General features: G+C 46.2%; 2 protein-coding genes across 2 annotated transcripts in view; both read right to left on the bottom strand.

Moving 5' to 3' along the window:
- HOXA3 (homeobox A3) overlaps window positions 1-12,771 on the bottom strand; it is a 46,185-nt gene that overhangs the window by 19,094 nt on the left and 14,320 nt on the right. The window contains exon 3 of the mRNA XM_032642450.1: window positions 1,459-1,635. The gene's annotated coding sequence lies outside the window, so the exon portion shown is untranslated. The remainder of the gene's footprint in view (window positions 1-1,458; window positions 1,636-12,771) is intronic.
- On the bottom strand, window positions 3,074-5,344 carry HOXA4 (homeobox A4). The gene is made up of 2 exons (XM_032642454.1): window positions 4,699-5,344; window positions 3,074-4,146 (listed from the first exon to the last, which is right to left on the bottom strand). The coding sequence occupies exons 1-2, from the start codon at window positions 5,324-5,326 to the stop codon at window positions 3,794-3,796; spliced, it is 981 nt and encodes a 326-aa protein (XP_032498345.1). The 5' UTR covers window positions 5,327-5,344; the 3' UTR covers window positions 3,074-3,793.

Here is a 12,771-nt window from a genome sequence, read left to right as displayed (position 1 = left end):
TGGGGCCTTGAGAAGAAGAGATGCCAGAGTTCCAGGACTGAAGTTTCTGACTAGAATGTTTCACAACAGCGCCAGCAGCCTCCCTGATGCTATCAAGGAGTTAGAACACACTCTCTTCCTCCTCCTTCCCAGCCCTTACTCTCTGAGAGAGGAAGCAGTTATTCTTGTGCCAGTGTATAATATAGACAAGGGGCAACAGGAGCAGCTGTTGGGAAAGGTAAGCCTGTGTTCTTCAATACCAGCCCGCAGCTAGGGATGCAGAGACCAAGAGAGTACAAAGAACAGCCTATTGCCTGCACAGAGCCAACGCATTCACACAGGAAGTCCCAGGTTTCTGTTTGCTACAGTGATTCTTCGGGGGTTTTTCTTTCTTTCCATTCCAAAGAGCCGTGGATATGTTTCTATGTTGAAAGGGCTGTAGAAAAGGCAGTGGTGAGAAAAGCAGCACAGATTGGAAGCTCAGGGAAGCAGGGGGACAGAGGAGAGATGGTGATACTCATCCCATGGGGACGAGGCTGAGAAGTGGGGGGAATGTGGGCACCCTGGGACAGGTGAATATAAAGTCAAAGATGCTGTGTGGAGGGCCCACTCTCCACATATCTAGGTAATCTTCCCAGGAGGTCCATCCTGGGTATTAAGTACTCTACGATACCTGTCACAGTTGAATTCCTGCTGTAATAAAACACCGGGTATATCGTAGATTTCAGCAAAACTAGGAAAGAGAGCCTGAAAAGTGCCATCTCTCTTCATGGGGGAGAGTGTTAAGTACTTAATTCAAACTGTGACCATTAAAGTGTCTCCTATCCGATTAGGTTGATTTCAGATGTTGACAAAACTTTTACCTCCGGAGTCATGCGCAGTGTGGCTCTGTGACTAAAGCAGATGAGTGTGTGTTAGAGGGAGGGAGGGGAAAAGAGAGAAAGAAGAGGGGAGCATGTATAAGGGTCATTTTTGTAGGAGGCTTACAGAGCTTACGCAAAATACTGTCTTTAAAGGCCAAGGGTTTGAGGGGCCAGTAGGGTCCGCTTTAAAAAAAAAATTAATGAGATAGAAAATTTGTCCTCTGGGTGAACTCTTATGGTTGCCCTAGCAAGGGGCAGACAATGAACGATTTTGAAGCACAAAGTGGGATTTTCTAAGCTGTTATAACAAACTCCCTTAAAGACCAAATCTGAAGCAGGCAAAACACTTGAAGAAATGACATAATCATTTGGATCATTGTGGGTAACTTTGGCTTTGTAAAACTTACCAATACCTTAATAATCAAGACAGCTTGGGCAAAAACTGCCATTTTGTTCTGGGATATTAGAAAAACAATCTCGATCCTCTTTTTTTCCTGGATAGATTTAAAGTGAAAGAAAATTACCCCTTCCACCCCTATACAAGTGCCCCCAGTATGAAGCTAATGAATGCCCCCGTACCCCTTCTTCCTCACCAAGGAGAAATATAAGAATTTACCTTAAATGATGATAATCTGCCATTCAAGGTTTTGCAGCTCGACACTCAATTTCCACCAAGAGTCTAGGCATTTTTTGAGCAGACAGCCAAGATGCTGGGTCTTCGCCCGAGACATTATTTTCAAGAAGATCCCTCGCTTCTCCACAGACTTTTCCCAGAGAATGCCTTTCAGAATTGCTGTTGAATTACAAAGAGTATTTATTGTATGAGATGATTAATGATTCCTGGGGAAATTGCTATTTTCAGCGTGATTTAATTTCGTTTTACAAGTGAGTGTAGTAGGGGGAGGGTTAATAAGTTTTAGCAGCAGTTGCAGGGCCTCCAGAAATCCCTGGCACCCGTTGGCACCTTATAAAATGCACTTTATGCCAGGTTTGGCCTGACTTGGGAAGAAGTGTATTTGTTTGCCCCTGAATTTTCTTGGGGAGAGGAGGTGGCCCCTCAGAGACTGGTGTCCACTTTCCTCTCAGATCTGGTTTGCTCCCAGGTAGAGAACCATCACCCTTGCCTGTTATCACACACAGAGCAGCCGAGGCGAAAGGGGTAACAGCACTGACTACTGGCTAAGGATGGTTAGCCTCTGATGGGAAAATGTGTTTAAAAATCCTCTTGATACTGCAGAGGTAGGTGAGTTCCCCCCTCCCATCTCTGCTAAAATTGTTACGTGAACTAAAAACTACACTCATTCAAAGCCAGGTTACAGTTCTAATATTTGGGGGCTAGTGGCTGTTGGTTTTCTGAATCTTGTTGCAGAGTATTCCCTTCAGTGACAACCAAGTCTAAATCCTCTTTACTAATTTGTAAATCAGTAAACAAATACTAGGGCTATGAAGATTGAGAATGGGGTTTGATTTCAACCTTCTGAGTCTAGATCTCTAGGTTGCGCAGAAAGATCCAGGAGCATTTGAGGAAGGCGACCCTAGTTCAGAGATTGGCTTTCTTCCAGCACTTAATACTCCCAGGTCTACCTTGCTTAAGGTGTCATTATGCTTTTTCTTTCCTCAGAAGAAACTCTGGAGGGTGTACTGGGAAAATTCAGTTTATTTTGAAAGCTCCTGCTTCAAAAAAGAAAAAAGAAAAGAAAAAGAAACAAACAAAAATCCCAAGCTGTAGTTAGTGAAGAAGAGAACCTTATAAACAGCCAAGAAACAAAAAGCAATCTCAACTCTTTGCACAAACTAGTTTTTATCTCCAGGGGAACAGAAAGATTAAGCGTGAAGGTGCTACAAATACCAAAGAGACCACTTCTTTCCAAGTGTGCTCAGAGTTCAGCATGTAGAACAGCTGCAGAAAGTCCTGGGCCCACAGCACTGCACAGTTTCACCTTTCACTGCAGAGAAGGACACGTTTCTATGCCTTACAGAGACTTGAAGCCTGAAAGCCTGGCCAAGTTTGGGAAGAGGAGCCCTCTCAGAGCTCAAGAGCCTTCCTGCTCTTTGGAACTTTTCCCACAGTGGGTCAAACTTGACAAGAGTTCAGCTCAAGTTGAACAAATTATGTGAGCAGTTAGTCCAAGTGAATGCAACTCAAGCCATCTACAGGAATTTTACATGCAAGGTCAACCATTTCAATTGAGATAATTTTTTTTAAATTAAAAGTAGGAAACACACAAATATGTCTCAGAACTTTGTTTTTTAAACGGAGTTTATTCTTAGCACATGTCTTTCTATAGAGCCACACCACAATTTGTAAAGTTGCACATGGGTCTAAATGCACTCTCCCTCCCCCAAGATTGTGCCTCAGAAAAAGACAACAATATCTCCACAACAATATTTTAAATAAATGAAAGGAAAGGAAACTAACGTGTCACATCTACCATCAAGCTCTGTACATTCTGAGAAATAAATAATCTTGTGAGGTCCACAATGTCTACTCATTTATTCAGTTCGGTACAAGCTTGTATGAGCTGCCTTAATGAGGGAAGGGGAAATAAGGAAGCTAGGAAAAGGGTCTGATTTCTTCTGCTTGCAACAAATATACACGTACATGTCCCCAGTCAGCATGGGTTGTGCGACTGACTTTAGCCATCTCAAAAGTATTTGATGCCAAGTGGCTCTTCTCAGGTACCCAAACCTGGCAGCCTTGTTCAGGCCAGCAGGTTGTCCCACTAGTCAGCATCTTGGCCATTGTCCTCTCTTGGGCGGCAACCAGCTCACACTCTTACCCAGAAAATGTCTTCTTTTTATTATCCTTTTCACCTTTTATTATCCTTTTCACCAAGCTGAGTTTTGTTTTGGGGTCTGTTGTAGTCCAGATGGGGAGGGGTGGATGGGAAAGGGGCAGAAGAGGAAAGAAAAGCATGTGAGGGCAAGAACTGGTCTAGAGCTCTGGAAGATTATATGGAGGAGGGAATGGGTGTGGAGGCGCCCTGGTGGGGGTGAGGATGGGGGTGCGGGTGTGGGCTCTGAGTTTGTGGTTTCCCCGGTGGGCCTGCTGAGGCCGAGGCCGAGTTGGAGGATCGCATCTTAGTGTTGGGCAGTTTGTGATCTTTCTTCCACTTCATCCTTCGGTTCTGAAACCAGATCTTGACCTGGCGCTCGGACAAGCAGAGCGTGTGGGCAATTTCGATGCGGCGACGCCGGGTCAGGTAGCGGTTAAAGTGGAACTCCTTCTCCAGCTCCAAGACCTGCTGCCGGGTGTAGGCGGTTCGGGAGCGCTTGGGCTCCCCTCCGTTATAACTGGGGTTGACTGAAAGCCCATAACCCCGAAGGAGAAAGCCAAGGAGGAGGGAGTGGAAGAGAGGGAAAAGAGGAGGAAAGAGAAGGTGGGGTGGGGGAAGAGCAATTGGACATCATCATTATATAATAACCTGACACCAAGTTCACGCAAGATACATAAAACGGCAAAGAAAATGTTTCACAGGCTATTGACAAGGGAAACACCCGAGAGCCATAAAGAATAGTGCTGGGCATTGGGGCTGAAGAAAAGCTTCAAAGACACATGGCCTGAAGCCTCTGCCAGGGCAATTAAATTTATGGGGGCTATAATTACTGCCCTAACAGTTTGGCGTCTCGTAAATCTCCCGATAAAGGGACCCCGAGTACAAAAGGATTCTCACGTTGGGATCAGGCGGCTGGCTGGCGCGCACACACCCACATCCCACTGTAGCTAGAGCCAGCTGGGGGCTCCCCTCCCGAGGCCCCCAACCCCTCGGCCTCTCCCCACGACCCCCGCCCCGACCCTGGAACCCGGGCTCGGTCCCTGCCCACCCTACCGCGCCTCCCCAGCGGCGCCACGTACCGACGCTGACATGGATCTTCTTCATCCAGGGATACACCACGGGCTCCTTGCCCTTCAGGCCCAGCGGGCTCTTGTCGCCCAGGAGCAGCGGGCACGCGGGGGCGCTGCCCCCTGCCGGGACGCCCGGGGTGGCGGGAGCCGCCTCGCAGCGCCGCGGGGGCGCGGAGGCAGCCGCACGATGCTGCGGGGGAGACGGCGGCGGGGGCTGCCGCCCGGGCGGCATGACATGGCTCGCGTGCAAGCCGTGCGCGGGACCCTTGGCGTGCGCCGCGGGCTGCTCGGGCTGCGGCGGCCGCCCGGGGCTGGCGCTGCCGCGGTAGTCATAGGGGTAGGCGGTGTCGGCGGCACCGTGCGCGGGGTAGAGCGCGGCTGCGGGATAGGAGGCCTCGCGGGCGGCCCTCCGCGCATAGTAGGAGGCTGCGGGCTCTCGGCTGCCGCCCGCGTGGGGGAGCTGGGGCTGCTGCTGCGGCAGGTGCTGGGCCGCGGGCACTGGGGTCTGCTGGTAGCCCGGGCCCCCGCCAGGGCCGCCGTCGCTGCCGCCCGGGCCGCTGTGCTGCGCGTACTCCTCGAAGGGAGGGAACTTGGGCTCGATGTAGTTGGAGTTTATCAAAAACGAGCTCATGGTCATTAATTTGTGAAGTGCAAAAATACTAATTTTTCTCGCGTTGTCGTTTTTCTGGGCTCGCCGAGGCCCCTCCCCCTCCCGCCTCGCTTCCCATCCCCCCTTTCCTCCGCTCCCTTCCCCTGCCCCGCTGTCAAGATCCCACCCCTCCCCCTCCCCCCGCCGCCGACGCCACCAAAGTTCGCGCCGCTCCTCCCCCCACGGCTCGCCCGCGCGCGCGTCCCCGGTCTCGGCCCCGCGCGCGCCCCGCCCAGTACCGCCACGTGACCCGCCCCCGCCAATGTGCGCGCCGCGCGCGCGGACCCGGATCAGGAAGCGCGCGGGCGGGTGATGGATGCTGCTGTCCGGCTCCAGGAGGAGGGAGGGAACTGGAGCTTTGGGCGTCCAACCCCCCAACTTTGAATTCCGCTGGGAATTCAGGGCCCGCAGTCTTCTGGTCCTCTCGGATGCCCAGACCGAGCCCTATGCGTGCCCTACTCTGGCCTAGGCCTCGGGGCAGACAGGCGGCCGCGGCCCAGCGTTGACCTCGGGGCCCAGCCTAGCTTGGCCTGGCGTCCTCAAGGGTTCGAGGCCGCCTGGGGGAGGGAATGGCGTCGGGACCAAGGGGGTATTCCGGTTTTTATCCTGGCCGGGGAATAAAACGAATGAGGCTAACAGACCGGTTTTCTCACCAGCTGATTCCCTTCCGCACATCATGCCCGCCGCGTCCGCGCCCAACGTCCCCAGTTTGAGAAGCCAGGCAGGAGCGAAAAGGGTGGGTGGGTGAGCAGTTGAGAGAAATCGGCCCCTGGATGTAAAGCAAGGCAATTCCAATACAACCGGATGAGCACTTTTCCTTTTTTCTTTCTTTTAGAAGCAGAAGATATTTGGTTTTTTTACCTAAAAAAAAAAAAGCAAACAACCTTCCGAATAGCATCTCATTTGATGGAGGTGTCGATTCAGAATGAAACATGCTCCAGTGTAGTAGGTGCGATTGTGAGAAAGTGGCCCAAGGGTGGGGATGCATAAGAGCGATGATGCCGCCACAAAATCGAGCGTTGAGACCAACAACTTCCTACTTCAGAAAAATCTCCAAACAAAAACAAACTAAGGATAGCATAGGCACTGTGTCGAGGGGTCTTTTCCCGCTAAGAATTTTGTTTTGTCTTTTAGCTGTTGCTTTTCCAGGCTGTATCTGAAGCTAAAGTTATATTTAAGGACGGTCTATAATTTCTGGATTGCTGGAAATTAGCATATTAATGATGTCAGTAGCTCTGGAAAGTGGGGAGAGAGGACTGTTGTCTGCCATTTGGTAATTGAAATTTGATGGGTAAACTAATTATGCCATTATTAACAAATAAATTACTTATTAATTCCACCTAATGTTGATCTTCAAAGTAAATACTGATGCCTTACTCGTTGTGTGTACTTTCCCTTTCCTTTTCTGAGTGACAGACATACCTAGATCCTCTACTTTTCAGCCTAGATTAAAGCAGTGCGTTTAACTAGCGTAGTCACCATTCTAAAAACACTTTCATATTGGCATGTAAAGCAAGGATTTTTCAGCTGGTGTACCCTAGTTGATTTTTCAAAGAGCAATATAAACTGCCTTCTCACAACTGAGTCTGAAACGCAGGCAAGGAAAGTCATAGCCTAAGCCTGGAGACACTTCAAAAGGAATGTGAATTCTATCTTCATTTATATCGGTTACTCATATGAGTTACTAAATGCTGGAATATATCCATTTGATGGATAGTCATTTAATGCTTAGCCACATAAAGCCCATTATATGGTACTAATCTTTAAACTAATTTAGGAAAAGAGGTTAAAAAAGGGATCATGTTAGCTTTCTAACTGCAATCACCCTGAAGTGGTACAAAGAGGTTTTCCACATTGGATGTGTGTCTGTGAAGAGTGCTGTCCATTGACATGGCACACCCTGAAATTTTTTTTAAATGAAATCTAAGCCACAGACAAATCAACACTGAGTGTAAATCTTTAGACATTCTCTCTAGACTCTCTAGCCTGTGATATAGCTGCCTAAACCAATATCTCTCTACAGCAAGAAAAAATAGTATATACATATGTGTACTATATAACATGAATAATATGTACATACATAAAGTAATTAGCAAAACTGGGCTCTCTAAGCTTCTGGGAAGAAAAAACATGACAAGGAAATTTTGCCTCCCTCCTTGTGTCATCAGACTAAGGTCTTAACCATGTCTGTTCAATATTATTTACAGACACTAAAACACAAAATTCATGTTGTTTAGCCTTAGAACCTTCTACCAAGTTTCTATTTTAAAGTATTAACGAGGCTCGGGCACTGTTTTGTATATGGTTAACCTAAACGAGTTAACTGCGCCTGTGTTTCATGTGGTTCTATTACTTTAGGAAGATGGGCTTACACAGAATCCCCCCAAGGCCTGTAACTTGTCTTTGTGGTTCGTATCATAAACACAAACGAAGCCAGGACCACCAAGTGTTATCTCACACACCGACATTTTGACATTTTACTGCAAGATTTATGGCTGTAATAAACAATCTCAGTACCTTTTCTGATCCTTCCACAATCTCTCTTCGCAAGCCATAGCATCATTCCATTGAATCAAATAATCTTTTGAAAAACAAAACAAAGAAAACTCTTGCCTTCATATGTGATCCAAGACACCAAAGTAAAGCCAGGAAGAAACTAACTCAATTAATAAATAAACTGAGGTTTACCAGCAGCGCCTTGTCCGAAAAAAGATGGGATGCCCTGAAATCGAGCAGAGAGGGAGTGTGCTAATCTTCGCACGCCAACTGGCTCCAGTCCCAAGCAGGGTGAAAGCGTTATCCTTTTCTTGGGAAACTGGTAAGCACATTTGCTCATTTCCACGTGCAGGGATAACATATATTCCCAACAAAAGCTTTCTTAAAGTCCCATTAAGTGAAATAACTTTTCATCATGTCCTCAAGTCCCAGATGGAGAAGGAGAGTGAAGGGAGTCCAAGGGAGAGGGAGGGCGAGAGGGGGGCAGTGTTTTGCAGCCTAGTTTGAATCTGATTTGAATCATTTTGAATATATTTGGAACAGCCTTCCCTCTTGAATGCAGCCCTGTCCCAAGTTTCAAAGTGACCGAACAGTGACACCGTGCGCATTTTGTTTCTTATTAATCTTACACATTGACAGTCTTTGTTAAATCACAAGGCGCGCCCTTCACCAGCCGACATTTTCATATTTGTTAGACGCGCTGACCTGAAGTTCACCTCGGCCTTGGACTTTGTGCCTCTAAAAGGTCTATACCATGTCTTTTAGAGAGTGGGTGCTTTGCCCAGGTCACTCCTTCTCAGGGAAAACCAAGGCGCGGGGAGCAAAGGAAATGTAAACGTTATGGAATGTATTGACTGTATTTGTCCTTTGTTCTCTAGAGCGAGAGTCCCCCAGACTGACTGTTCGCTGTCTGAAGCACGTCTCTGGAGGGCACGGGAGAAGGACTGAATTTCAAAATGCCTGATGGTGGCATTTGAGGGCTTCCCCCACCTACAGTAGGCGTAGGATTTTAGAGAAGCAATACTTTATCAGCCATTTGACCAATTAACTGTTTGGGGGTAATTTCCTTATAGAAGTTTATACTAATGATCACAACCCAGGCATAAGGCATATGAAATTCATATCCGGATTAGACATGAATTTTAACCAGGATTGTGTGAGAGGCCTAAAGATTAAAATCCTCCAAATAAAGAAAGTAAGCACTCTAAAAGCAATAACTTCTGCAGGTACATTTTCTTTGAGTTGAAAAACTAGCTAAGAGGTGTCTGTGATTATTGAAGCTGACACGTTCCTAAGGTGTGGCGCGTTTTTAACCAATAACACAATAACAGGGTTTTGTCAAAGAGACGCATAATTGTCTTGGTGACTAATGGGGGGGTTTTCCGTTTTCTTCATTTCACTGGCCCAGATGTGGTGAAGTGTTCGCTGCTGTAACAGCAGTCACCACAGTTGTTCCTTTTCTTCTGTTCTCATCTGGCACACCCCCATTTGGCTTCAAGCTCTTGGCCAGAGTGAAAACTTTACACATCGCACAGTGAAAGCAACCTGACTACTTCCACAAAGGCAGTGTTTGGGAAATATTTGCTCTTACCCCTGAACATACCTGGCACCAGCAAATCTAATCAAGCAGACTATAGTGGGATGATCTTAAATGTCCCTGCAAGGGTCTACATTTTGAGTAGTTGAATTAGTTTATCTCTAAAATAAAGGAAAAACCTAGAAAAAAATGTCACCTTTCTCTTCACTGTTTCCCTACACGAATTACTTGAAGATCAATACACAGAAAAGGAAAATATGTCCCCCAGAAAATAGATGCTAACGGTACCAACACTTAACGTTAATATAGGTGCATGAAAAATAAAATATTGTTTAGCTCTCCAGTTGCAGTACACACACAAGGCATGGTTGCAGTAGGCTTCCCTCACACACTATTCCCCTTTCTTTTCTACTCTCCCGCCCTCCCTCCTTAGCTTGCTTCCCCTCTCCTTGGCTTTCATTCCAAATGTATTTTTCAAGAGTATTTTCTGGAGAATAGAAGTCTGTCACTGTGGTCTTGAGAAGAGGTCTGGCATTTGTGGATTCTACCTTCCTGCTCAAATGGTGTATTCTTTACAGTTTATTCACCCATAGATTGTAGCATTTCTCTTACATTCAGTGTAGGGTTCACAATAAACATAATGAAAAACTTTCAACAACAGGAATATTTTCCTGGTACCAATAAGCATTTTCTCACTGGTGGAGGGGGTAGAGGAATCCTGCCCCTTTCCGGAGGGTTTCCACTTCCTTTCTCCCCTTCCCAGCTCTTTGCATTTAGTGGGTGGCAGTTTCGGAAAAAGCATTCTGTCCTTGAAAATTGCAAAGGATACACTTAGCAAGAAGTGCCTGTGTTTGCCCTTGTTCTCACACACTTTAGGGATCATTAAAGGTACTAAAAAGGAAAAAAACTGGCCAATCAAAATCACAGTTTTCAAATAAAGGAAGTTTCCTGCCCGATCTCTTTCCTTTGAAGGTATGATGGAACATTGGCAACTTGCTACATTATTTCTAAAGGTCCACTGATGAGTTTTGAGCTTTTTTATTTTGTGACAAACGCACAAACAGACTCCTGGTTCTCCAGCATCTAGGGTGTTGGTGCTTCAATACTCTATGCCTATTTACCTGCTGCTATTCCCTTAGAATGGGAGCGATAATTCAAGATGAAATACAGCATGTATTAGTCTTGAAAAGAGGAATTTTCTATCCTTTCCTTCGTAATTGAGGTCATTCAACCACTAGGGTTCACCTGGAGTCCATACCGTGATACACGCGTCACTCTGAGCCATTTTATCTTTTGTGCTGATAGTCAAGATCGCAACTCTAACATTGACATCAAACTCTGTCTGGGCAGATGACGAAGAGCGCTGCACAACGTAAACTTTTGACCCTCAACTTTTTGACCTGCAGTTACAACCACAAAGATACACAAAGCTGTGCCTCTTCTTTCAAGGGGAAGCCCCCCAGCCCAGGAGCTCAGGGATGCCCTGCTTCTGCCACTGCCTTTTGGAGTAAGAGGGTGAATTGGATATTTTTGTGTGTTTGTGACTGTATTTCCTGTCAAATCAGCCTCCTACCTCCTTTTGTCATCACTTAAATAGGAATGAGATTATTTTAAAATCACTCATCATTACGTCTACAAGGAACATTTGGAGTAGGAGGCTTTTGCGAGGGGAACCTCGTAAAAAGCGAAAGAAAAGAAAAGACGGGGAGAAAGCAGGCAATGGAAGTGGGAGACTTTTCCTTTATTTAAAAATAAAGACGCAGCCCTAATTGTTGGGAAAGCTGGCCCAGGCAGGAGAGTTGACTGTGAACTTGTACTAAAGCGTGCTCTGCTGGCGATTCCTAGGGTGTGCAGATTTATCTTCTCTGCATTTACTTAACCCGGCAGTGAACTGCACGGGCGTCATTTGTTAGGCGATGACAGATTTCACCTCCAGCAAGGGCTGCTTCACAAAATCGCAATAATTACCCAATAACCTTCATAACAAATATTATTATTGAAAAGACCGGTTTGTGGGGAAGAGAACTGGTGGGAGAAAGGCAGCTTTCTTTGCAAAAAAACACCAAATAAAACCGTCCTAGGCAGATCTTTCGGTTCTGGGGTTTAGAGTGGCTAGGACTGTGGCTCCCCTCTCCTATGTGGGTGGGAGCCTAGGCAGACCCCCTCAGCCCTGTCTGGAAGCCCCGATTATAGTTTTGTCATTGTCTAGAAAGAAATTCTGCCTTAGAAGCCAAAGGGATGCGCCCACAACGTTCTGCACTCTCCATGGTGGGCAAACCTCAGACAGACTCCAGAGCGAAGGTGGGGGAGAGGCTTTGCAGGGCATCTTTCAAGCTAAAAGGATTGTTTTCCTCTTTAATAGCCTATCTTTCAAGATGTAATTTGCTCTCCCCTCACTAGTTGTTTGGATATAATACTCTTCACATCTCAACAAATGAACATGACTCCGTTTCTGGTAGAAAATTCTGTCTTGCTCTCCCAGAGCTGCCAACAATGAAGCGGGGGAAAGAACAGGGGGGAAAAAAGGAATCTTGGCATAAGGTTGTGAAATTAGAGCATGGAAACCCTAACAAACCCCTAAGTAAGTGTGACCAGAAGCTTCCTATTATATTTATAGTTCAGGAAATATTGTCTCTTCAGCTTGTAGAAACAAACGGGCCCTGGCACATTTCGGATGCCTTCTCCTTTTACAAAGCTAGGAGCACAGACAAACACTTCTGCCACCAGCTGAGGCTAGATGTCTTCATAAAGCCCTTAGTGACAGAGATTTTTTTTCCTAAGTAAGTTCCTCTGCAAAAGCAACCCAAAAGAACGCACGAGAAAAAAAATAACTTATCTACAAAATGAACAGATAACCAGCCATCCTCCTTACTATGCTTCCTATGAAAATAGGAAGAGAGAAAAAAATTCCTCCAATAACGCTCACATAGGTCTGACTGGATGCTGTATTTTTTTAAAGTCAGTTAACCGCATGTGAGTTGGCCTGCCGTCTTAAACTCTAAAGTTTTATGATGATTACAACAGACAGAAATAAGCAAGCTGACAATATTTATAGCCTGTAATTTTTTTAATGCTTGGGAAAGATTCCCCCATATTGTGTGATTCTAATCCAAGAAACTTTCTGCCCATTCCCATACCCAGAGTGGGACGTGACCACAGAGGTGGTGTGGACACTTCGTCCAGGCATGTTACTCAAATGAACCTGCCAGCAGCCCTATCACTCTTTTTTTCTGCCACTAATTTTAGTCACCAAGAAGTCACTCAATCAAGATCACCAAGTGAATAACTAAAATAAAACCTTAACCCAGTATTTTCCAGTAAAGAATCCGAAACTCAGAGCAGCAGAAGAAAGACTCCAGAATTCTCACAGACATCTAAAATAATAAAAGAGAACCCAAAT

Source organism: Phocoena sinus, chromosome 9 (genome assembly GCF_008692025.1).
Source record: "Phocoena sinus isolate mPhoSin1 chromosome 9, mPhoSin1.pri, whole genome shotgun sequence".
Taxonomy (NCBI): Eukaryota; Metazoa; Chordata; class Mammalia; order Artiodactyla; family Phocoenidae; genus Phocoena; species Phocoena sinus.
Note: the sequence above shows the minus strand (reverse complement) of the source record. Positions and strands in the feature narration are given on the sequence as shown.

Excerpts from the sequence above, each read along its gene's own strand:
- HOXA4 (XM_032642454.1), bottom strand. The coding sequence starts at position 5,326 with ATGACCATGAGCTCGTTTTTGATAAACTCCAACTACATCGAGCCCAAG. Across the intron at positions 4,147-4,698 it reads GAAGATCCATGTCAGCGTCG|TCAACCCCAGTTATAACGGA; the intron begins GTACGTGGCGCC and ends ATGGGCTTTCAG.